At 37.3% G+C, this 25,992-nt stretch overlaps 4 protein-coding genes and 1 non-coding gene across 5 annotated transcripts; 2 read left to right on the forward strand and 3 right to left on the reverse strand.

The window, feature by feature from the left end:
- The first annotated feature begins 278 nt into the window (after positions 1-278).
- LOC123307670 lies at positions 279-10,058 on the forward strand. Its single transcript, XM_044890073.1, has 13 exons — positions 279-489; positions 1,740-1,846; positions 2,544-2,757; positions 2,832-3,028; positions 3,102-3,286; positions 3,529-3,862; positions 6,206-6,278; positions 6,373-6,432; positions 6,623-6,729; positions 6,815-7,028; positions 9,166-9,362; positions 9,426-9,610; positions 9,704-10,058. Exons 1-13 carry the CDS (start codon positions 432-434, stop codon positions 10,053-10,055), a joined length of 2,283 nt encoding a protein of 760 aa, XP_044746008.1. The 5' UTR covers positions 279-431; the 3' UTR covers positions 10,056-10,058.
- Trnaf-gaa lies at positions 5,127-5,199 on the reverse strand. The gene has a single exon. It is a non-coding gene; the product is annotated as a tRNA-Phe (tRNA).
- Positions 10,059-10,154: 96 nt separating the features above from the next.
- Positions 10,155-11,137, reverse strand: LOC123322970 (mediator of RNA polymerase II transcription subunit 29). Its single transcript, XM_044911092.1, has 4 exons — positions 10,815-11,137; positions 10,701-10,762; positions 10,566-10,650; positions 10,155-10,513 (listed from the first exon to the last, which is right to left on the reverse strand). The coding sequence occupies exons 1-4, from the start codon at positions 11,013-11,015 to the stop codon at positions 10,295-10,297; spliced, it is 567 nt and encodes a 188-aa protein (XP_044767027.1). The 5' UTR covers positions 11,016-11,137; the 3' UTR covers positions 10,155-10,294.
- A 148-nt stretch (positions 11,138-11,285) lies between these two features.
- LOC123322969 (V-type proton ATPase subunit E) lies at positions 11,286-12,908 on the forward strand. The gene is made up of 4 exons (XM_044911091.1): positions 11,286-11,483; positions 11,562-11,737; positions 11,909-12,077; positions 12,333-12,908. The coding sequence occupies exons 1-4, from the start codon at positions 11,451-11,453 to the stop codon at positions 12,633-12,635; spliced, it is 681 nt and encodes a 226-aa protein (XP_044767026.1). The 5' UTR covers positions 11,286-11,450; the 3' UTR covers positions 12,636-12,908.
- A 261-nt stretch (positions 12,909-13,169) lies between these two features.
- On the reverse strand, positions 13,170-25,929 carry LOC123322968 (mediator of RNA polymerase II transcription subunit 23). The gene is made up of 10 exons (XM_044911090.1): positions 25,383-25,929; positions 25,118-25,326; positions 24,783-25,049; positions 24,511-24,698; positions 23,931-24,400; positions 21,356-21,740; positions 18,428-18,869; positions 17,833-18,291; positions 15,941-16,392; positions 13,170-13,851 (listed from the first exon to the last, which is right to left on the reverse strand). The coding sequence occupies exons 1-10, from the start codon at positions 25,785-25,787 to the stop codon at positions 13,235-13,237; spliced, it is 3,894 nt and encodes a 1,297-aa protein (XP_044767025.1). The 5' UTR covers positions 25,788-25,929; the 3' UTR covers positions 13,170-13,234.
- Positions 25,930-25,992: the final 63 nt, after the last annotated feature.

Here is a 25,992-nt window from a genome sequence, read left to right on the forward strand (position 1 = left end):
ACGTAAATTTTCTACCGAATATTCCTATGTTCGAGCAGTGTTTTAACAACCCCGTTGAATAAAATTGAAATAGGAAGTTGCCTACAAAAGTGTAACGAAATAAAACTGCTCTTTTAACCTGGCAATAATTGTCTGTAAGGCTTGATAAATAAGAAGATTAACTCTGGCCAGTTCTGAAAGAACAGGGCAGCAGAGGGAACTGACCAAAGCTGCGTCTGTTCTGGAACATCCACGATCAGTGTTCTCCCAGGTTCGCTCGTTGGGAATCTGGGAAAATCAATAAGCCTCACATCTTCATGGACCCGAACGAATATTTCATTCGGAGTGCAGACCTTCAGGATGTCGGTGAAACTAAACCATCCTCCTTTTTCCAGAAGAAACTGTCGAAAAGATGAACTGGTTGTGAATATGTGACGAAAAAATTGGTAATCATGGCGAGTTTTGTTGGGTTTTTGTATTGTTTCTGTTGCTATTCAACGATTTTAGCAGGTATGTATGTATATATGAATGAGATTTCATTCATTTCGATTAACAGAATATTATTTATAGTGTGTATAGTGATAATTCCAGAACTTTTGTAAGATGTTTCATTCAATTTCATGAAGAAATGAGTTTTTCTCGAAAGAATATGATTTTGTCGATTGAAGGTCATCAATATTTAAGTACATATCCGTATCGCTCACTATCTATTGCACGAGTTCTTCCAATAAAGGTTTCTCTCATGAACTTATCTCATATAAAAGAGTTGGACTTTGGAAGTCTCTTATAACTTATTCAAAGTAGGGACGATAAAAATGGATTTCCTCTGTTTACCTATCTCTCCGAATAGTCAGAAATTGAATCTTAAAAAGTAGGATGTTCAATAAAGTGTGAGTACGAAGCATAAAATTTGAATCGAAATGAGGTTTATCGAGTTTTGATCACCTACTGTATAAAATAAGACTGCTTAATGAAAATTTAAGCAAAAGACCTTATTGATACGATTCACTTTAGATACAGATACATATACACAGTGAGTCTTTGACTCGTACGAATATTTTAACCGTAGGTTCTTGAGGTAAAAAGAAACACTTTTTTCCCATACCATTTTTTCCGATTCGGCCCTGATAAAAATATATAGCTATTTTCAGTTTTCATAATGAGCTGTGCCAACAAAATAACCTTTAGAATACATAGCTAAGTCTGTGACACTACACATCTGTGGATCTTTTGAACAGAGTTGTATTCAGCCAAAGTATCCAATAATTCGAATTTCACAGATACTTTATAATTTTGGACGAATTACTCGAAAACAGCGCATTATAAGAGAAAATATGAAGAATACTTTCATTTTACAAAACGTTCTAAGATAGCGTCAAATCTAGTTTCACGAGTTGGGTTCTTCGAATTTTTGGTATTTTCATTGTACGTAATGAGAAAACTGAGAGACGTGGGTGATATCTTGTGTTAGAAAAGGATTCATCAAATAAATGAAAAACTATATTCCGAAATTCATTTCATTCGATGAAACAAATAAAAATAATTTTTTTTTAATGGTTTTTCAACAAACTGTATCTTTTAAACCGAGCCGATTCGAAAAAAAAGGTAAAGAGAAAGAGTGTTTCTTTTGACCTCACTGTTGAAACATTTGTGCGTGTATACTCGAAACGAATAAAAAGTTATTGCTTGATTGGTACATCGCATCAATGAAGTTTAATTATGGTAAAATGACGGCCAAATTCAAATTGTTTCTGTTGCAGGTTATTTTTGTTTGTACTGTCATTTATTGCCAGTATTATTAATTTCGAATAAACTTTATAGATGTCTAACAGACATCATCTTCACTTTCTGGCAGTCTTACGCTACTGTGAGTATATGATAATGAAAAAATTCGCACAGCACAGCATTCTTCTGTTCACTACCACTAGAGTATCTAATTCTTGCTCATATTCTTCTACTATGTACATATTTAGTGAATTATACAGGGTTGGGTAAAATTTACTTTAGACTGATGAGAATGGAAACGTAAATGAGTGTTTTTCAATAATTCTAATCATCTGAGGTAAATTCGGAAATACCAAGTGGATATTTGGCATATTTTAATATCTCTTCGCTAGTAGTCCCACTTTTTGCAATTATTTTCGAAAATTACTGAAGTTGGTGGAACTAGAGCTTTGTCTAAATAAGTCCTGTGATTGTGTCACAAAATGCTTTGAGCTGCTCTGACACATCATGGCTAGATCAAGAAGATTGATAAAACTTCATCAATTCTATCACTTGGTGTTTTTATGTCTCTTTCATCACTCAGTATATCTGAATACTAAGATATCTTCATGTATCCATACATATTTCATACTCTCCAAAGAATCTTAAAAGTTATTACAAACTAAACACCGTGATTTTTACCACAACGATTGTATAAAGCCAGTATACGTGTTTCGTCATCTTAAAAGCATCCTCAGGTGGGGCAAATTATCCATAAGCCTTATTTCTGCATATGTTTTCAGTTTTGAAGTTGTTTTTTCCATTTAGTGGCCCGATCCTGATGCACAAATTTCTTTCAGGCTTTACTTCAGTTCTTGATTAAATGCGATATTGAAGTTACTGGAGATACCATCAACTCCGATGAAATGTCGATTATTGTTATGAACCATCGGACAAGAACTGATTGGAATTTTCTATGGGCAGCACTTCATCATGCCATTTGTGGGAAAAACAAGTATAAATTTTCGACGAAATTCGTGTTGAAAGATATGATCAGACATTTTCCTGGGCCAGGTGAGAGAAAAATTAGGTTATTGGAAGAATAACTTCGTGATCACGATTCTCCTACTGAAATTTTCCTTCTGCAGGCTGGGTGATGCAGCTAACATTCTCGATATTCATAAGGAGGTGTTGGATTGCCGACAAAAAAATCTTGGAAAGTTTTTGTGGATACATATCGGCCCTATCTTACAAATGCAGCGTTCTGATTTTTCCTGAGGGGACTGATTTCACCGAAGGTACCAAAAAAAAGAGCGATGAGTTTGCCCTGAAAAATAACTTGAAGGTATGATATCCCCTTCCTTCAATTTAGCAAACCTTATTATGAATCTCGTTCACCAAAACGAATTTTTTTTCAGCAATATAAACACGTTCTTCATCCTAGAACAACTGGATTCGCGTTTTTGGCCAATAAGCTAATGGAAGAAAAATCTTTGGGGGCAGTTTACGACATAACGATATTCTATCAGGATTGTATTCCACAAAATGAGAAAATTTTACTACGAGGTAATTTTCCGAGGAAAATCAAGATTCACGTGGAAAGGTAAATCTTATTATCTATGTCTTCATCAAGAATTATGCTGATTTCAAACATAGTTGTGAAAATTTGAGATTTGCTTCAGCGAGAGAGATTGATATGATATGACTCAGAGTTTTTTCTATACTCACCAAAAACTTTTATAATTTCCATAAATCCATCGGAATCTACCAGAATCCATACATTATCACGGACATAGAACAAATATTGCATGATACTTGAAATAATCCTATAAATATTTCTTCTAGATATCCAGCGGATGAACTTCCCCTAACAGAAAGTGGCCTGAAAAAGTTCCTTGAAAATTTATGGTACAAAAAGGAAGATCTCCTTCAAGAATATCACGAAAATCCTAAAATGAGCAACGGACGAATTTTGAAATGCAAAGATATCGCAATTCTTCGTATGGCTTTTGTATTTTGGAATGCTCTTTTGATAGCTTCATTCGTCTTTTTTCTCTATAGTCATTATTTCAGAATTATCTGTTTGTTTCATACGCTATTTCTGATATCTATCAATGTGATTTTGCCTCATGGTTTTCAGAGTATAGAAATTAAACTTTATGAAGTAAGGAAGAAGTTAGTGAATTTTATATTTTGATGAAAGTAAGTAGTCGATCATCGAAATTTCATATTGTTCGGTTCTTTCATTAATTGTTGTATATATCTATATCTTATATAAATTTTTCATTACTGAAAGAAGAAAAAGTGAATTCATGTGCCAATGAAGATAGAACAATAGTTATAGTAGCTTATTCCTATAATGTAATATGATGTAAAGTATCTATGTCTGCTAATTATAACTTGTAAAAAAATTATCAGATCTGAGATCATCTATGGAGTTTAAACTAATATGAATGTAATTTAATAGTTGTGCATCAATTTATGTGTTATCATATTCTATATTGATGAAATCCAAACAAATAAATGTTACTTCTGAAAAAATTTTTTTTCAAACCCATACTTTTTCACTGCGTATTCTTTCACTTGAAAGTTTTATTAGGAGATCATTAAATGAGCTCAGCCAAAAATGCTGAAAGTTTTGAACAATATATAGCTGTTTGCTTGAAATATACATTACCTTGTAAATTAGATGGGAATATTTTTTATGAAATTTTAAAATGAATATAAGCTTGTTTAAGTCTTCATTCGTCTCTCTTCATAATTATAAATAACGTGCGTTCAAAAAAATTCGTCGTCAAGTAGGCTATGAAATTTTGAAGGCTGATGTTCGGTGGCTGAACGTATGTCTTTCCTTGAATTACTTCATCTTCCTAAAATGTAAACAATGATGACATTAACCTATATATCGTAATTTTGTACGGAAAGGCACTTTTCAGAAAAGGTTACCTGTAAATTTCACCCAACTTTCGGAAAGCATTTCTTTCATTGAGTAAGATCACAAGAATCCAAACAATCTGAGGCGGTTAGAAAAGTTCTTCGTAAAAATTTTAACCGTCCACTATTTTCATACGTAAGAGACATGAATCTTGAATTGATCGTGGTAGTATGTTTTTTTGTAAGAAGGTTCTAGTTACTTCAGTCATATGAATAAATCACAGTAAGATTCTCAATAAAATGTTTATTAATTCTCTATAAATATTGACCCAAAATGCTAAAATGACAGTTCACCTGGAAAATAGTAAAGCACGAGCTAAGAATTACGTTTAGACACGAAATATCGACGTTCAAAATTCCATAGCCTACTTGACGACGAATTTTTTTGAACGCACGTTAATATTGAGAAGATAATAACCATAGACTTATAAACGTCTATTCTATGATAATAAGGCATCGAATATTATTCGAAACTGGATTTCAAGGTCTATTCGTTGATTAAAAAGTTATGCCGAAACCCGGGATCGAACCAGGGACCTTTAGATCTTCAGTCTAACGCTCTCCCAACTGAGCTATTTCGGCTTATATCTACTTATAAAATAGAATGCAGTGGGGCTTTTTGTCTTTATATCACCAAAATATCAGCGTATTTTTGATAAGCAACGGATTATCGAATCTTGTTGGCGACAGTATAACCGATATTTGCACAAAATAAGCACATTTCAATTCAAATTTAGGAAAATAATGATTAGAATCATTCTTTCGACAGTAAAAAAGCATCAAAGACAAATAAAACGTTCCATAGAATTTCTGAAAGATTGTTATCAATTGGAAGTGGATAATCTATCATGATTGAAGGCGTGACAGCTTACCATGAGTCTTTTTCCGAATTCCGCAACAAAATTCACGGTACGTAAATCAGTTCGAAAAGTTTTCAATGCTATAAGTGAACAGGTGAGAGATTTTATGAATATTAGTTGATTTTTCATCCCTTTACAACCCGCCGTCCACGTGGTCAATATCTACATATTATTAGCATAATTATTGTCATCAATCGGCAATGTGAGACCAAAAAAATGGATGATTTTTTATGGTGTTTTCTATGGAGAACTAGAGAAATCGTTTAAGTCACAAAAAATTAATATAACTTTGATGAACTTTGGTAAGCAAAACATCCTTGGACCATTTATGGTGAATAAATTATTATCTTGAATGGAAATTTGACTGATACTTCATCAAAGTAACACGATTTTCTCAACATATCAGTGTTCCGACTGTTTCGCATCCTTCAAGTAACAGGGAATCGCGGAAACTACTGAAACCAGTGCAGTAGGAAGTTACGTGTGGTGTGTTTTTTGTAAAACTTTAGTGAAAAGCTTGTGAATAGGTATAAGTCAATTTTTTTTTTAATTTTGGGGAAAGTTTCTGGATGAAATCCAACCCAACATTTCTCTAGCTTAGAAAAACTCGTCGCTCTTTGCTCAGTAGCGTCCGTCTATAGATTACCGACAGCGGGGGTTGGTGGTGTAAAAAATCGATACGCACAGGCGGCACAAAGTTGTCTAGGATGCTGCGATCCCGTTTTCAGGCCAATCGTGATTCAATCCCCGTTTTGTGGGGTAGATTTCGACAACTCCCATACAAAATGTCCGTTTTTGCAGGTACAAATGCAGAAAAAGAATGTGCTGTGGCTAGAGCAGTCCGAAAATACATAGGGTTCGTTTAAAATGTGATCGATTGGTATTTCGATGCTAGAAATGGGTTACTTCGTCGGCATTTTGTATTTCTACCTGTGGTTCACCAGCATATTGGCAGGTGCGTGAGTATGATGTCGAACATAGGCGTAGTTGCGATTGGAGTTTAGGATAGAAAAACACTTTATCGAAATAATGATGAGATCTTTATTCAAATTATGTGTAGGAAAAATTCAGTATTATAGAATTTTCTATATTCTTATATTCTTGAATTATTTTCCTTATAGACTGAATAAATAAATTATTTTCAGGTTATGTATGCTTGTACTGTCCGATTTTACCTATTCTGCTATTATCGAACAAGTTATACAGATATTTGACAGATGGTATTATAACATTTTGGCAACAATACCCAGCTGTAAGTACTAATTTATATTGCATTGGTTCACTATAAAACAGGCTACTTCGCTCATATGCATTGCAATAATTTTTGTAAAATGCAGGTGCTTGCGAGAGTTTTATGCAAGACTGAGGTAGAAGTGACTGGCGATGCCATAAGATCCAATGAAATGTCGATTCTGGTCATGAACCACAGGACAAGGACTGACTGGAATGTATTGTGGCCGTCTTTGTACCATTGTGTTGAAGGGACAACCTCCTACAGACATTCGACCAAATTCCTCCTGAAGGATGGGATAAGACACGTCCCTGGAGCAGGTAAAAAAAAATCATATGCGTGCGTGTGGCGGTGATCATTCTTCCTAAAATATTTTCAAACCTCTGCAACATCCGGTTGAGCGGGAACAGATGACTACTGTCTTATTTCAAACGGCACACCCGGTATATCTTGCATCGTTAGATAGCTGATTTGAACGCGACGAAAAAATGATGAAAACTTATATTGTATTTTCGAAATATGTACAAATCGAATTTTTTCATTATTTCAGTCGATTCTACGTAAAAAGATGACAGTGTATCAACGGAAAATGTCTCGAGTCTGCCACACTTTATCTTGACTGTTTTTACCTAACTAACTTATTCCTATGCTACTACCCTGAGGGTAGTACCCTCTTCTCAAACGACCCCAAACTCGGTTAGTCCCAAATTTACTAAACTATTGCAAAAAATGACGGAGGACGGAGTTCAGTAATCTGTTTCGTTTTCCTGCCACTTGCTTTAAATATTTTAAAGTCGTTATACCTAATATTTTATAAAGCCGATTTTCGCTGAAATGGTTTATTTTGATGTGTTCTACCTTTTGTCGGAAAAAACATCAACATTTCCTTCGGAAATACCCTGCATAGCCGAGGTATGTACACGTTTTCGCTTCTGTATTATTCGAAAGCGCTGAAGTGCCACACCAAAAAAAAAAATTCCAAATGTACAATTCCGACTTGCAAGTCGGAATTCTGAGATATGTGTCAGAATTCAAGTCGGAATTCTGTGATACAAGTCGGAATTCTGTGATACAAGTCGGAATTCTGTGATACAAGTCGGAATTCTGTGATACAAGTCGGAATTCTGTGGTACAAGTCGGAATTCCGAGCACAGAACAGACCCATCTTGACTTACTTTATGATTCCGAGATACAAGTCGGAATTTTGAGATGCAAGGCAGGAGGAGGGCTAAAATAGGTCTAATGACTTTTGTGTTTTTGCATTTGATCCGTGAATATGTTTGCGGCTTCTTCTTGGAGGAATTTTAGAAGAATAAAATGATATTCTATTTTTCTTTTCGGTTGCACCAAGCTGAGCTGCCCCAAAGCTCATGGGCGCCCGCAGGGGGGGGCCAGGGGGGGCCACGGCCCCCCCTGAGATTCTGATAGACAGCGTTAGAGAAATTTTTCTTTCAGTAAAACTAATCGTAGATGATATTTTGCCCCCCCTGAAAAAATTTCTGCGGGTTTCTGCGGGCGCCCATGCCAAAGCTTCGTGGTCAGTGCTTGTGAAAGTACTTGGAGTATTTTTTTACTCCCGAGAGTTATGCTCCTGAGAACATTTCAAAACCTTCCTTACTTACTTCTTAGTGATTCGAGCACTTTATCGAAATTCGTACATCCAGTTTCATAATCAAGTTTAAAGTCACTTTAAGTTTCGTTTAGTGTCAGTTTCGGTAGGGTTAAAGAAAAGCTTTAAAATTGAAAGGACTTTAAGTTTGATTATTAAATTGGCCGTTAGTCCTTAGTAATCCCTATAAAGTGCTCGCGAAAGACCTTCGGAAATCGTGTCAAAACACGAAGAAGCGATCGACTTATTGTCACCCTACGAGCATATATGGATACTACAGATATATTTACATATTATCCTGATTCCCCGTAGGTAACGACGAACCCTTCAGAAGCTCTATGAGCTTGTCAGAATCAATAACATCAGTTAAAACTTTTGAAAGAAAAGAGATAGGGTAGGCGTGGGTTAAGGGTCCAAATGTGCCTATACATGCCTTAAATGAGACAAATCTGCTCTACAGAGGACATTTTGTTCAGATGATTCGGCAACAATCGAATGCAACAAAGCATTCGACCAATTCTAGACCCACTATACTGTCTAGCATCAGAATTCTGACTTGTATCTCAGAATTCCGACTTGTATCACAGAATTTTGACTTGTAACTCAGAATTCCGACTTGCAAGTCGGAATTCCGACTTATATCTCAGAATTCCGACTTATATCTCAGGATTCCGACTTGTATCTCAGAATTCCGACTTAGCAAAAAAGTTTGATGTCCACACAGTCCTATTATCAGAGGCATAAAAAGAGAAAAAAATACGGCATTTTGGTGTTTAATAGTTTAATTCAATGTACAACGCATCCCTCCAAAGATCAATCATCTTAGATATGTGATTCACTGATTCAAGGTTGGGTGATGCAACTGTCTTTCTGGATATTCATCAGGAGATTTTGGACCTCAGATAGGGACACTCTAAAAAAACTGTGCGACTACATAGAGGCACTCTCGTATAAATTCAGCATGGTAGTTTTTCCTGAAGGCACAGATTTCACCGAAGAAACGAAGGAAAAAAGCGACGTTTACGCCAGAAAGAATAATCTACAGGTATAAGAATTTTCAAAAGATATAGTGGACTAGAATTCCGGTCTTAATGACTGAATTTTTCAGAAATACGACTATCTGCTCCACCCGAGAACGACAGGCTTCGCTTATTTGTCCAGCCAGTTGCTCAAACAAAACTGCCTGGACGCTGTGTACGATCTGACTTTGGTATATCCTGACGTTGTCCCACAGACTGAGAAACATTTGGTGCAAGGAAAATTCCCCAAACATGTTAAACTGCACATAAAAAGGCATGAAACATTCATAAGTATTCTCAGTTTGTTTTTAGAGTTAAAACCTTTAAATTTTTCCTTCTACGGTGAATTTATAAACTCATCTCTCAGGTACCCATCACAAACTCTACCAAAATCGGAAGAAGACCTGAAGAAGTTTCTAGACGTCATTTGGAAAGAGAAAGAAGCCGCTCTCAAAGAATTCCACACCACCAATAATTTCATACCCGGACCGAGCCTAAGAAAGAGCTGTCTTGACCTTTTCCCTGCTTTCATATTCTGGACAGTTCTTCCTTACTTCGCCATATATTTACTATTTTGCTACCAAGAATTCAGAAAAATTTGTTTTCTGCACACGGTATTTTTACTATGTGTCGACCTCTTAACCCCTGGTTTTCAATGGTTCGAAATCACACTGTACAGGTTGAAAAAAGAATTTCTCGGACCGAAATTCACCTTCTGAATGTTCAATATGCTCTTCAATAGGACTGATAAAAATCTGCCAAAATAAGATCAGTTGAATTTATACAATCACGATCAAATAGATAATCAAACAAAAATGTATAAATAAAAGAGACATATATTTTAGGATAGTTAAATATTGTACATACATGAACTTGAATAATTTGCAGGAATATATGTTTTAGAAAATATGTAAATGAATGTTCGTAATAAAACATTATTCTTATCTTAACTTTGTATTCAGTCTGATGGACATATATTTTGAGCTGCAGCCACAAGTGTGTCGTGAATTTCTTTAGTGAATGATACTTGAGAACCGGCCGTTGCCAAAAACTGAGAATAACTCAACGTGCTTTCATTTATATTCATGTTTTCGTTTCTAGTAGGACCTACTGCAACTGTCAAATTGAGATAGCGATTACTGCTCTCTGCTTGGCTCAAACACTTTATGGATGTTTTCTACAAAAATAATCATTCAAAATCAAGAATATCTCTACAAATTTCAACATACCAAATGTAGTTCAATTTGATCACATATAGAATAGAATTCTTCTAGATTCTTGTCGAATCGAGGTGCTTGTACCTCTACCCCTTTCCTGAAATCAATCAGAATGAGTTGTCCTGAGTAAAAAAGAACCAAACTTACAAATTCCCAGCATCCACTTGACTGTTAGTATTGAGAGTTTGTGCAGCTGTTTTGATCGTGTTCTAAAAGACTGGTATGAGAAGATTTATGAACAATTTTTAATACGTAACGTACCGTTAACGATTCACGAAGAGGTCCAATTAAAGCCTTAATTTTAGATATATTCGACATATTATCTAACATCTGTTGGGAGGCCTGTTGTGCTTGTTGTTGCTGCTGCACTTGCTGTTGCTGCTGCTGCTGTTGTTGCTGTTGGACTTGTGCAGCTAGAACTTGGGGATGAGGAGGCATAGCCATACCAACATTCATATTCATTTTTATAATCGAATGAAATTATTAACTGACTAATGTAAAATTAGATCAAGATTCAAGTAATATTTTGATTTGAGTATTCAAAATTTGTAAACAAAGATATGACAGTACACCACGACCATAGACTGTTAAGTTTAAGGTTAGTTTTTGACAGGACAGCCCAAAGAATATCATACAAAATTATAAATGGTGCCAACCCCTCGAATTTTTTAATCAAAAATATTTTATTTTTTATAGCAACATTGGCAACCCTAGTTGCCAAATAACTGTCAAAGTTTATTAAAGTGGGAGAGCGATCATATGATCGATGAAAATCCTGTTTAATTAAGTGCTCTACTTACAAGGTTCCTCCTCAATTTATAAATTGTTAGAAAAACACAAAATCCCCAGGTTTTATCATTTTTCTAATTGAATTGAAATCACATCGAAACATTAACCATGGCCCTAAGCGATGCTGATGTTCAAAAACAGGTAAACTTCACAAAATTTTTTCAAGATTTGAATTAAAATTTAATAACAAGTTTCATTTAAAACATTTTCCGATTTCAGATCAAGCATATGATGGCTTTTATCGAGCAAGAAGCTAACGAAAAGGCCGAGGAAATTGATGCAAAAGCTGAGGAAGAGTTCAACATCGAAAAAGGACGTTTGGTCCAACAGCAAAGATTGAAAATCATGGAGTACTACGAGAAAAAGGAAAAACAGGTCGAACTACAAAAGAAAATGTAAGTTATTCCTAATGGATTCCATTTAATCTAAAGTTTTTCCTAATATAAGGTTGATCATGTGACTTTTCATATGGGAGGATCCCAATATTTACTGTTTGCCAGTGTGCAATTTTACAATGAAGGTTATCTCATTGGAAGAATCTTCCATAATTTGTGATTTATTTCTAGTCAATCCTCTAATATGTTGAATCAAGCTCGACTTAAAGTTTTGAAAGTTCGTGAAGATCATGTTAGAAATGTTCTGGAAGAGGCTCGTAAAAGGCTTGGTGATGTAACCAGAGATCAGAGAAAGTATGGTGAGATTTTAGAGTCTCTCATCCTCCAAGGCTTGTACCAGGTGTGTACTACAAAGCTACTTGCTGCATTCACACTCAAATTACACTTTCTACAAAAGCAACCCTTTCCAATTACTCAGTGAACAGTTATCTTCAACTTCACATTATTATGAGAAAATTTTTCTTGTCTATGCTATCTATGCATTTAGCCCAAATTAGGGGTAACAATTTGAAATTCTTAAATTAGCAATGTTGCCAACTGTTATAACCAAAAAATTCTATTCATTGTTTATGAAATTGGAAAAAAATTGTTTCAGCTGTTTGAGACCAATGTCTTGATTCGCGTTCGTCCACAAGATAGAGATCTTATCAAATCAATCATTCCAAATGTTGAAGAAAAATACAAGGATGGAAGTGGTAAGGAGGTAACCTTAAAAGTAGACGATGAGAGCCATCTGGCCCAAGATACAACAGGTGGTGTTGAACTTCTAGCTCAGAAAGGCAGAATTAAGATTAATAACACTCTTGAAGCCAGATTAGAGCTTATCGCCCAGCAGTTGGTACCAGAAATTCGTACAGCTCTGTTTGGCCGTAATGTTAACAGAAAATTCACCGATTAAATGAATTGTTGTTTAAATAACTGTATTATATACATTGTATTATTCAGTGTCCGCGGAAAAATCCATAATAAATTTATTCCTCATTATTTACATATAATTGTGCAATTTATCCACACATGATGTATAAAGTAATTCCATTTTTAATAGAATTTAAAGTTTTACTGTTTTAGCATAATTTTTGGTTATAGAGTGAAGAGTGTTCGCGAAATTCTGTAGGTTTAGTATTCAGTTGTTGTGAATTGAACATTATTGGAATCAGAGTATAGCCTGTTATTTATTGTGTTTCATTTTGCCACCTAATTTGTTGATTGAAAGAAGGTCGAGTTGATTGAATGCAAAAAAACAATTCAGATTTGAATTTATCTGCACTGGGAATTAGTAATGAAAAAACCTTAAAAAATGCTGGTGTGAAAACCCGGGGGGAGCCGAATGCACTCAGGTGTGAACTGTCTGTCCTCACCGTCAATGTCACTCTGCCAGATATGTATGTTGTTTCCGATTGGCCATTTGGACGTTATAAATAAGAATAATGCAAAAAATTCCAGTAATCTATTGAAAATTACATTCTTGAAAAAACAAGATTAAAATATAAAACAACTTCACGAAGACGTGACCTCCTCTTTCGTCAGATGCGCTATAAACCTCAATCTAACCTGTAGAGGTTGCCTCATCTTCCTCACAACCGTCACCAACTCTTCCTTCATCATATCACCCACAAACATATACTTTATATGGTACAAAAGATCGCAGACGGGATCCATATATTTCAGTTCTTTCTGCGAATTGTCCACCTGCGCGAGCAATTCGTACAGAGTATTCGTCAGTTCTACCACTACAGCCATGCTGAATCTTTGCAAGAAAGGTCCGACCAGATGGCACACGAACAGCAATTGTTCTTCGGAGAAAACGATGCCGGGGAGTTTCTCCTTCACCCATTTCGGAACGCAGGCTATTTGTCCAGGACCCGCGTGGTGCCAAACGGAATGGGCCAGCGCTATGGTGTAACTGAACTCGTTGTGTAGTAGGCCGTGATGCGTTTCGTTGAAGTTGAACAGGCGGAAGGCGCTGCACTGGAACGGCCAAGAGGTTAGGTTGCCCAACGTAACGAGCAGTCGATCGAGGAGTACACTCCAATAGCTTATTGGCAGGGCCGCTAAGATTAAACCGATTGCGTTGATCCATTGATGTATGTCAGCCTGTGGTATAAGTACATAACCTGGAATAAGAGCCAAGTTGAAAATAGGGAAATTGGTTACCCGGTAAATCTATCATATCAGTAGATACATCTGTAATTATTAAAATTAAAATCTCCTTAGTATGTTCGTGGGACCATCTAAAATGGAATGAAATACGCGAGAATCGAAAAAAAAACCTTAAAATGTGCGAAAACGACACGTCACTGGTCATCTTAATCGTGAATGCTCAGTTAAATGTTACGCCCATGTCTGTGCCGTCTCGAGTTATATTCAAGCTTTTCCACGGGATTCTCAGAATTTCTAAGACATCTTTCCGAAATGATTTTTGGCGTTGATTTGACAGTCTCCGACGTTTTTCTCGGATGGCAGTTTTCTAGATTAGTATCAGGCATAAAAGTGCTTATTAGTTGTTGAAATTCATACTACAGCACAGCCAAAAAGGACAAAAAATCGGATGTAAACTCAGCAGCTTTTTCCCGCTTCAAATTATTGAACAGAGTAGTCTGGCGCACGGTTGTGAACTCGCGTAGAAGCCCAATCATCATCTATGTCCACCCATCTATGGTCAAATTAAAAATCATAAAACGATCACGTCATTCTGCTGAAATTTTTCGTCTACATATAGGACAGCGGTGGGATGAGAAAAATTCGGCTATGTCTTTTATTTCCACAGAAGGTAGAACTCATCGAAATGATCCATTGTCTATACGAGATATTCAAGATGGCGGAGTAATAGTCCCCTGAAGTTCGATTTCATCAAATCACAAGTACGAAACTGCGGAAGATGAAGACAGTTTTACCTTCGGTTGAAAAAACTCACCTCTAAAAACACCTTGTATGTTTTACACGGAAAAAAAAAGATAATATGTTGCGAAAATGACGAAAAATTATGATTTATTGATTCCCAACACTCTTTCTGAAAAATATTTTGGCGTTGATTTGACAGTTTCCGACGGTATTCTCGCATGACCTTTTTCTACATTAGTATCAGACATAAGAGTGCCTATCAATGGTTGAAATTCATACTACAGCACAGCCTAAAAGGACAAAAAAAAATCGGACGTAAACTCAGCAACTTTTAACCGCTTAAAATTATTAAACAGGGTGGTCTCACGCACGGTTTTGAACTCGCGTAGAAGCCCAATCATCATCTATGACCACCCATCTATGGTCAAAATAAAAATCATAAAACGATCACGTCATTCTGCTGAAATTTTTCGTCTACATATAGGACAGCGGTGGGATGAGAAAAATTCGGCTATGTCTTTTATTTCCACAGAAGGTAGAACTCATCGAAATGATCCATTGTCTATACGAGATATTCAAGATGGCAGAGTAATAGTCCCCTGAAGTTCGATTTCATCAAATCACAAGTACGAAACTGCGGAAGATGAAGACAGTTCTACCTTCGGTTGAAAAAACTCACCTCTAAAAACACCTTGTATGTTTTACACGGAAAAAAAAAGATAATATGTTGCGAAAATGACGAAAAATTATGATTTATTGATTCCCAACACTCTTTCTGAAAAATATTTTGGCGTTGATTTGACAGTTTTCGACGGTTTTTTCGCATGACCTTTTTCTAGATTAGTATCAGACATAAGAGTGCCTATCAGTGGTTGAAATTCATACTACAGCACAGCCAAAAAGGACAAAAAAATCGGACGTAAACTCAGCAACTTTTAACCGCTTAAAATTATTAAACAGGGTGGTCTCACGCACGGTTTTGAACTCGCGTAGAAGCCCAATCATCATCTATGACCACCCATCTATGGTCAAAATAAAAATCATAAAACGATCACGTCATTCTGCTGAAATTTTTCGTCTACATATAGGACAGCGGTGGGACGAGAAAAATTCAGCTATGTCTTTTATTTCCACAGAAGGTAGAACTCATCAAAATGAACCATTCTCTATACGAGATCACCACTAAAAGCACCTTGTTTCCACGGAAAAAAAGGTAATACGTTGCGAAAATGACGAAAAATGATGTTATTATTGATTCAAACCACAGACGTGTGGTCATAGACGATTCTTCTTCAAAACCACCTCAGTCCCTGAGCTCTTTCACTCAGTGTCCACCTAGGCATCGCTAAAATGTCATCTTACCCTTGAGGACGACGTCCAACAGGCCGTTTGCCACCGCCGTGGCCCCCACCGACAAGGCCATAAGTTCCACACACGTCGTGTACAGCATATGAGCGCCTGCGTTCGGAAACTCGTTGAACCTCCAGTCCGTCGTCGAGTTCACCATCTTGCCGTTCATCGTGTCGACCACTCTGCGCACCAGCTGGATGTAATAATCCAGCTCCGGCACCCAAACCTCCTCCGCCCCCCTCTTCAGGAAGATCTGATAGGGTTCCGACAGGGTCTCCTTCAGCGAGCCGAGGACGGCGGCCACCAGCCGCCTCTTCAGCTGGGGCCTATCGCGCAGGATCTTCTCGTAGTAGTGCAGGGTGTTGTACAGGTAGGTCATCGGCCGATCGTGGAACTTGTACAGACATCCGATGTGTTCGAGGATTATCTCCAGGCTCTTCTTCACCGGGATTATCTCCAGGAACCTGAGGGGAATAGGGAATACTGCTTGTGACGAAAATTATGTATTTTTTATGAAATATCTTCGAAAAGTCACATTTTGAAATAACCATTTCAACCTTTTCCCAAAAAAGATTATTGTAACTACTTAAAAATGGGTATTAAAAATTTAAAGCGCTTCGTTTCTATTGCACAAGTTGGCAACATCGACTGAAATATGCGTTGATAATAAAGGACAACAAATACACTATCTTGATGAGATAGACAAAGATGGCTGTCTATGAAGTCTGCGACGAACGAGGAAGGTCGTAAAATTTTATGGGATTTTTATGGCCGGTTGCTGTTGAGGCTCGCCAGTGAGTACGCGCCTGTAAATCAACAGCTGTTATTTTATAAACAAGCTGATCGGCTGTTTGAGACCAATGTCTTGATTCGCGTTCGTCCACACGATAGAGATCTTATCAAATCAATCATTCCAAATGTTGATGAAAAATACAAGGATGGAAGTGGTAAGGAGGTAACCTTAAAAGTAGACGGGCCATCTGGCCTAAAATACAACAGGCGGTGTTGAACTTCTAGCTCAGAAAGGCAGAATTAAGATTAATAACAGTCTTGAAGCAAGATTAGAGCTTATCGCTCAGCAGTTGGTACCGGAAATTCGTACAGCTCTGTTTGGCCGTAATGTTAACAGAAAATTCACCGATTAATTGAATTGTTGTTTAAATAACTGTATTATATACATTGTATTATTCAGTGTCCGCGGAAAAATCCATAATAAATTTATTCCTCATTATTTACATATAATTGTGCAATTTATCCACACATGATGTATAAAGTAATTCCATTTTTAATAGAATTTAAAGTTTTACTGTTTTAGCATAATTTCTGGTTATAGATTGAAGAGTGTTCGCGAAATTCTGTAGGTTTAGTATTCAGTTGTTATGAATTGGCCATTATTGGAATCAAAGTATAGCCTGTTATTTATTGTGTTTCATTTTGCCACCTAATTTGTTGATTGAAAGAAGGTCGAGTTGATTGAATGCAAAAAAACAATTCAGATTTGAATTTATCTGCATCAACTGGGAATTAATAATAAAAAAAACCTTAAAAAATGCTGGTGTGAAAACTCGGGGGGAGCAGAATGTACTCAGGGGTGAACTGAGGCTCACCAGTGAGTACGCGCCACATGATGGCTGTAAATCAACAGCTGTTATTTTATAAACAAGCCATTGTTCGTTTAGTTTTTAGTAGGCGCTGTGGCTAAATCGTAAACTAGAAACGAAGCGATTTAAGTTTTAAAACCTCATATTTGAAGAATGATTTTGAATAGTTTCCGCGATGCATTCGAAAAATTCATGAGTGAAACTCATATGTAATTTCAATAGAAGGAATGAATTGATGCAAGGTCGGTGTCAATTACTGTGTATTTGATTGCTTGAGAGATGAACACGCGACATCTTACTCACCTATGAACAACTATATCGAAGACGGGAAGAAACCTCAAGCAAACATTCCCGAAGTAGGGGTTGTACCCGCTGGACTGTTCCTCCGGCGCGAATTTCTCAGGGTACTTCCTGTGGAACTCCATGTGTTTCTCGTGCCAGTTCGTCTGGTTCCAGTGGTCGCGCGTGTTGTCCTTGACGAAGTCCTGCACCCTGTTCCTGAACTCGGTCGCCTTGAGCAGGACCAGCTGGATGATGAAGGAACATACCTGGGCTTCGCTGCCCTCCTGCATTCGCAGGGCCAGGCACAGGACCAGACGGTCCAGCGTAACTATGTTATACTTCCATATCATGTCGTTTATGGTGTCCACGCACTTGTTGACGTGCTGACCGCCCGGGGAATTCGTAAATTCGTAAACCAGACAGTCGCAGAACTTCCTCAGATGGGCGGAAAGCGCCCTTGCGCCGATGCGCTCCAAAATCCTGAAACGAGATAAAAAAAATTTCGCGCTCCATAAACCAACGAAAGATATGACACAAGAGATATTAACGTCGTAGTGCAATGCAACGCCACTCAAAACCCACAGTAGCTATATAGAAAATTTAAAAAAAAACTCACTTATAAGCGATGGGGCTGATGTGATCGGTCTCCAGCAGCATCTTCCAGAGCAGGCACAGGAAGAGGGGCGGAGCCCCGGCCACGCCGAAATGCGTCATCATATCGTTCTCGTTATTCATAGAAGCCCATTTGCGATACTCTTCCTCGACCGCCTTCTTCAGCTGCTGCTTGTTCTCCTTGGGCACCGGATGCTGGGCGAAGAACTCGGCCAGTGGCCGCGGGAAACAGTCGAGCGTGTGCGGGGCCCAAGCGTGCGGCGTGCTCTGGGTGATCGTGGACAGGAGCTCGAGGCACCAGGTGCCGTCGGCGCCGGTCACGTGCGTGGCCCTGGCCAGCGTCAGCACCAGCGCTCTGTTGAGCTCTTCGGATTCCTGAGAGACGAGGGTTTTCTGTTCGCTGAGGAAGCGGGATAGCTCCGGCTGGACCTCGCCGCTTCCCAGACCTTGGAGGAGAGAGGTTATACATTAATCAAATAATCAACATTAGATGTTAATAATGAGATATCTCTTCAAGTGAAACACTTTTTTATTCGTCTTGTTTTCACGTTATTCAGGCATTGTTTTCGTGTTTCGTGCATTATATTTATGGTTTCATCAAAAGACTAATATTTTATTTATTATTAGACTATGGTTTAATCACTGAACACCTCAACTACTAATTTGTTCTGTGCATAGTCTAATTATTAGACTATGCTTTCATCACAGAACGCCTCAACTACTAATGTGTTCTGTGATGAAACCATAGTCTAATAATTAGACTATGCTTTCATCACAGAACGCCTCAACCACTAATTGGTTCTGTGATGAAACCATAGTCTAATTATTAGATTATGGTTTCATCACAGAACGCCTCAACTACTAATGTATGCTGTGATGAAACTGTAGTGCCATAGTAAAATTAGTAGACGATAGTTTCATCACAGAACGCCTCAACTACTAATTTGTTCTGTGCATAGTCTAATTATCAGACTATGGCACTATGGTTTCATAGCAGAACGCCTCAACTACTAATGTGTTCTGTGATGAAACCATAGTCTAATTATTAGACTTCGCCTCAACTACTAATGTGTTCTGAGATGAAACCATAGTCTAATTATTAGACTGTGCTTTCATCAAAGAAAGCCTCAACTACTAATGTGTTCTGTGATGAAACCATAGTCTAATTATTAGACTATGGTTTCATCCAGAACACCTCAACTACTAATTTGTTCTGTGATGAAACCATAGTCTAATTATTAGATTATGGTTTCATCACAGAACGCCTGAACTACTAATTTGTTCTGTGTATAGTCTAATTATTAGACTATGCTTTCATCACAGAACGCCTCAACTATTAATTTGTTCTGTGCATAGTCCAATTATTAGACTATGCTTTCATCACAGAACGCCTCAACTATTAATTTGTTCTGTGCATAGTCCAATTATTAGACTATGGTTTCATCACAGAACGCCTCAACTACTAATGTGTTCTGTGATGAAACCATAGTCTAATTATTAGATTATGGTTTCATCACAGAACGCCTCAACTACTAATGTATGCTGTGATGAAACTGTAGTGCCATAGTCTAATTAGTAGACGATAGTTTCATCACAGAACGCCTCAACTACTAATTTGTTCTGTGCATAGTCTAATTATCAGACTATGGCACTATGGTTTCATCGCAGAACGCCTCAACTACTAATGTGTTCTGTGATGAAACCATAGTCTAATTGTTAGACTTCGCCTCAACTACTAATGTGTTCTGAGATGAAACCATAGTCTAATTATTAGACTGTGCTTTCATCAAAGAAAGCCTCAACTACTAATATGTTCTGTGATGAAACCATAGTCTAATTATTAGACTATGGTTTCATCCAGAACACCTCAACTACTAATGTGTTCTGTGATGAAACCATAGTCTAATAATTAGACTATGCTTTCATCACAGAACGCCTCAACCACTAATTGGTTCTGTGATGAAACCATAGTCTAATTATTAGATTATGGTTTCATCACAGAACGCCTGAACTACTAATTTGTGCTGTGCATAGTCTAATTATTAGACAATGCTTTCATCACAGAACGCCTCAACTATTAATTTGTTCTGTGCATAGTCCAGTTATTAGACTATGGTTTCATCACAGAACGCATCAACTACTAATTTATTCTGTGATGAAACCGTAGTGCCATAGTCTAATTATTAGACGATAGTTTCATCACAGAACGCCTCAACTACTAATTTATTCTATGATGAAACCACAGTGCCATAGTCTAATTATTAGCCTATGGTTTCATCACAGAACGCGTTAGACTATGGTTTCATCCAGAACGCCTCAACTTATCTAGTCTAATAATTAGACTAGATAAGATACAATATCAATTTTCTTTCATATCACTTGGATTTGAGAGCCGGCGACATTCCAAGGATTGTAAAATGCTCAAAGAACAAATATTATTCAAAAAAAAAAAATAGGTTTCCGTTGTAAGAGTGTAGTCGAATATATACAAGGTTGCCAAAGGTTTATTGCTCAAAAAGAATTCACCTAAATGGACAATATTCGAAATTTGACAAGTCATCAGAAGAAACCACAAAGATTACAGGATTCGGCCAACTTTCCGTTATACGACTTACTTCCGAAAGGACTTGAAGATAGCTCGAGAACGGCAAAGACATGGGCGTAACATTCGACTGGGCATTCGCGATTGAAAATGACCAATGACGTGTCGTTTTTCATGTTTCAAGATTTTAATCGCATTTTTTACTTTTGTTACGAGACGTAAATTGCATGATGGTCATAGATTGTTCTGCGGGCATATTTCAAAGGGGATTTTTGGACGGGTTTCTCTAAATTCACGAGTTGCATTTGCCGAAAAAGTCTATCTACCGATAATCAAATACCAACCGATATGGTTACCGGCTAACTAGATAATAAATAAATAAATATTCACCTGTGATCAGCCTCAATGCAGTGGATTCGACGCAGAGATGTAACTGAGTCTGATTAGCCTGCGGCACGGCCGCCAAAGAGTGCAGATGGCTCAGCAACTGAACCCTGTAGTGAGGCTGTATGTGATGTATCCTGTAGCTGAACATTTCCAGAAGGGTGTAAAGCGTCCCCCAGGCATGAGATTTATAGACAGTCGGGAGCAACTGACTGATAAACCCCTTGATGCCCAAAGACTCTATCTCCGTATACACGAGTAGACGACTGTAAGTCTCGACCAACGCTGGTGCCAGTGGCATACCCGATTTGGCTTGGGCCAATTTTATCACGTGAGTGACTATGCTGTGAATGAGGCTCATCTTCGCGTGAACCGTCAAGGAATCTAAAACCTAGAAAGGGTGTTAATTCACTAAATTAGGGTGAGTCTTCGATTCGCATAGTACAAATAGTTTAACAGTAGATTCTTGAGGTCAAAAGTGGCTGTTTTAAAATTTCATAATGAGCTGTGCCACCTCAGGGAAAACAAAATTACCTTCAGAATAACCAGCTGAATCTGTGGCACTACACATCTGTGGATCTTTTAAACAGAGTTGTATTCAGCCAAAGTACCCAGTTTTTCTAATTTCACAGATACTTTTCAATTTCTGAACATCAAATAACTCGAAAACGGCTAGAAAATGAACAAAACGTTCAAATATTCAGTAGATAGCGTCCAAATTAGTTTCAGAGTTAGTTTCTTTGAATTTTTGGTATTTTTATGATATGTAATGGTGATAATGAGAAAACTGGAAGACGTGAGAGATATCTTGTGTTTGAAAAAGATTCATCAAATAAATGAAGAATAGGCAATACTCCTTCTGACGAAAATGATGTATTTTTTATTACATATCTTTGAAACGTCACATTTTGAAATATCCATTTCAACCGTTTCCCAAAAAAAATTCTTTTAGGCCCGTTGGCACCAATCCCTCTTAAAAGGAGTACTTAACTAAGCCTCGTTTAAAGTTAAGGGACGCTTAATTTTATTCCTAGTTGCACGACTGTGGCTTAACAGAATCTTAAGTAAGGGGCCCTTAAGTTTTTATATCTAGTGATATTTCAGTTTTTTATTTTGGTGCAACTTCATCCTAGTCCAATAAAGCCATTTCATTGGTTGGCCGGTTGCCGATGATCGTCATTTCATTAACCTAACTTTGTTGTCCTGTCAGTCGGTATCAAGGATATTATTATAATATTATCAAAGAGTAACAACTTTTTGTTGTTGAATTAACATTGATAATGATAATGATTGTCAAATATAAGGTACCTGAGTTTATATAAGTACAACACTTTCTTTGTAAGGTCTTGTGTGAATTTGTTTTACTGATGTTGAAGAGGAACATGAAGAAAATGTCCTTATTTCCCTTGTTAGTACGAATACGGTGAATGATGCCAAGCAAGTGGTGGTAATTTACGAAGGGCACTCAACTTCTTAATAGAAGAAAAGAGTTTGTTGCTAACTATAGTATGATTTGTGACACCAAATTGAAAATAAAAAAAGACTGATGGCATTACAATAAAGGCAAAAGAAAAGGCTTGGTACTCAGCAATGAATTCATTCAATTTTCAAAATCCATCAAAAATGGGAAGTTCTGCAGCCATTTCAACGAATTATTTTAGGTTAGAATCCCGGCCTTAAATACCTAAGTGGTCATTACAGGAGCGCTTAAATTTAAGGCTAGCTTTAGCCATTTAAATGTCACTTAACAGTTGGTGCAACGTAATTTAAGTTAAGGGTTCATTTTAAGGGTCACTTAACACTAAGTGCCTTTGGTGCAAACGGGTCTTAAGCACTTAAAAATGAAAAATAAAAATGGGTATTTAAAATTTAAAGCGTTTCATTTCGATTGCACAAGTTGGCAACATCGACTGAAATATGCCTTGATAATAAAGGACAACAAATGCATTATCTTGATGAGACAGACAAAGATAGCTGTCTAGAAGTCTGCGACGAACGAGGAATGTCGTAAAATTTTATGGGATTTTTATGGCAGGTTGCAGTTGAAGCTCGCCAATAAGTACGCGCCTGTAAAGCAACAGCCGTTATTTTATAAACAAGCTGATCGGACATTGTTCTTTTCATTGTCTAATAGGCGCTGTTGCCAAAGCGTAAACTTGATACCAAGCGATTTAAATTTTAAAACCCCGTATTTGAACGATGGTTTTGAATAGTTTCCGCGGAGCATTTGAAAAATTCATGAATGAAACTCATAATTATACAATTTAAACTTGCATATCTCGTGAAACCGAGCTGATTCGGAAAAATGGTAAAGGAAAAAAATGTTTCTTTTGACCTCAAGAATCTACTGTTAAAATATTTGTTCCAGTGAAAGACTCATCCTGTATATGTGTCACATCTGGGACAGACTGTTTTGTGTCGTAGAATTTTATTTTTCATAGTGATCTCAATATCAACCCATTTCAACTGTATAATGAATATCAACAACAGAACGAAGGATACAGGCAGGTAATTGCCCAAAATGTATCTGTTTAATTCAATTCGAAATATCTGAAATGGCCAGTAGAGATTTTCTACTCACCGCCATGCTCAAGGGTGCCGTCGGTGGACTGGTCCCACCCTGTACAGTCTCCACCAGCGCCGCCATCGGTTTGCTGAAATAATCGCCGCTCGTGGAGTAGGCGTTGCACAGCAAGGTGATCCTGAAATCGTTCCCCATGGCCAAGGATTGATTATTGGGCGAGACCAGGTGTTGCAGGAAGTCGTAGTGGATTCTTAGTTTGGGCGGGATCGGCCAAACCACGTTGGAGCCCTCTGTTAATTGGGCCTTCTTCATCAGGTGTATCCAGATGCAAATCATCGCCATCTGACGCGTACACTTGGGATTTTTCAGGTCGGGAATGGGTAGGGGCGGTTCCTGCTCGGGAAACAGAAGGTCGTAAAGTTTCAGGACGGGAAGTACGTTAGACAAAGGATTTCTCTGAATTGAACCCGATATGAACTGGAGCAGCACCCACATGAGATCGTCTCGACCTTTTTTGAAGTCCCTACCTGTAAGATACCAACCGTAACTTTTTCCCAATCAAACATAACATAAAACTGAAAAATTATGCAAATATCCAAAAAAATTCTCACAATCAAAAATAACAAGCAAGTCCTACCTTGTAATCTTGAACGTAAGGACATCACAATATTTGGAAAACTCGCAAATTGAAACAATACAAAATATATGAGTTGTGATGATAAATGGAGCCACAACCTTTGAGTCGCCGACTCATCGCTCTCGCTTTCGGTCCTTTCTAAAGCCATTATTAATAATTCTACAAGTTGCTCTTCTAGGGCGGCACACCTACAAAAAATCTTTGAATAAACAGCACAACTTATATACAAATACGAGAGAAGTTATTTCAATTCTTCTTCAATCAAAAATTACCTCATTTTATGCTGTTTTTGTAAGCCCATCATTCCGCAAACCATGTCTCTGCTATAAGGTTGTTCCAGGACATATCTCAACAGCCCTGTTTGTTTTTCTAAGAGTTCTGGAGGATAAGGCAGTATGCCTTTGAGAGTGAACCTCAGACTTGTTGGATCTAACTTCCAGGAATTTATGAGATGCTCTGGAGGATACCCACTATGGTCAACAACTGGTCTCATCTCAGACATACCCACAATTGATACCATTTGGACTAAAGCTCTGAAGCTACAAAAAAAATTCAATATTCCCTTACAAGTTCTGATCGCAACATAATCCTTACCAATAATATTTACCTATCTATATAATCTGAAAAAAGGGACGACAGACACCAGTGTGGACATTCAGGGTATGACTTTTGAAGTTCATTCACCAGTAAATAGCCTGGAAGTAGACAAGCATCCCTATCTACAATTTTTTCAGCCACCATCACAAGGGCTTTGGCCTTGGGTTGTAAATCGGAGTTAAGCTTCTGGGGAATCGTTTTTGCTTTCTCGCAACATCCCTACACCACATAATAATTTATCGACTATTCATCAATGAAAAACCGACAAAACTCACCTTCATAATTTCACGCACCCCTTTATAATCTACCAAGTCAATAATACGATACAAAAGTTTGAAACACTCTATCCAGAAATCGTGATTCGACACCACTAATTTATCATGAGTTTTTATTACTTCACAAACACTCCTCGCCTCAACTCCATTATTTCTCACTACGGATTCCAATAATTTAATCAGAGACTTCATACGATCTCTAGATGAGCTTGATGCAACATTCAAATAATGTCGGATTGCATAGTCCAATTGGTCCTGTGGAATCGTTTTGAAAATATTTATCAGATCCTGTTGTATTTGTGAGTCTGTTATTGTAGACGGTTGGTGCACTAAGAAGCAACTGAATGCTTCTTCGATACTGTCCACTTTCAATATATTATTCAGGATATTGGTTAGGGCTTCCATATTTTGCTTGAGGCTGATATTTACGGTTTACTCTTCGATAACCACTCAACAGAGTTTAGTCAGTCAGGTTCGAATTTCGAACTAAGATAAGAGTAAAAACCATCTCATACGTTTTCCTCTGTCTAGAATTAAAATTCAACTACAGAATAGAGAGGAAAATCATATATTAACAAAAATAAATGTTGTTAGAGTAATCGGCACATAA

This window comes from Coccinella septempunctata, chromosome 1 (genome assembly GCF_907165205.1).
Source record: "Coccinella septempunctata chromosome 1, icCocSept1.1, whole genome shotgun sequence".
Taxonomy (NCBI): domain Eukaryota; kingdom Metazoa; phylum Arthropoda; class Insecta; order Coleoptera; family Coccinellidae; genus Coccinella; species Coccinella septempunctata.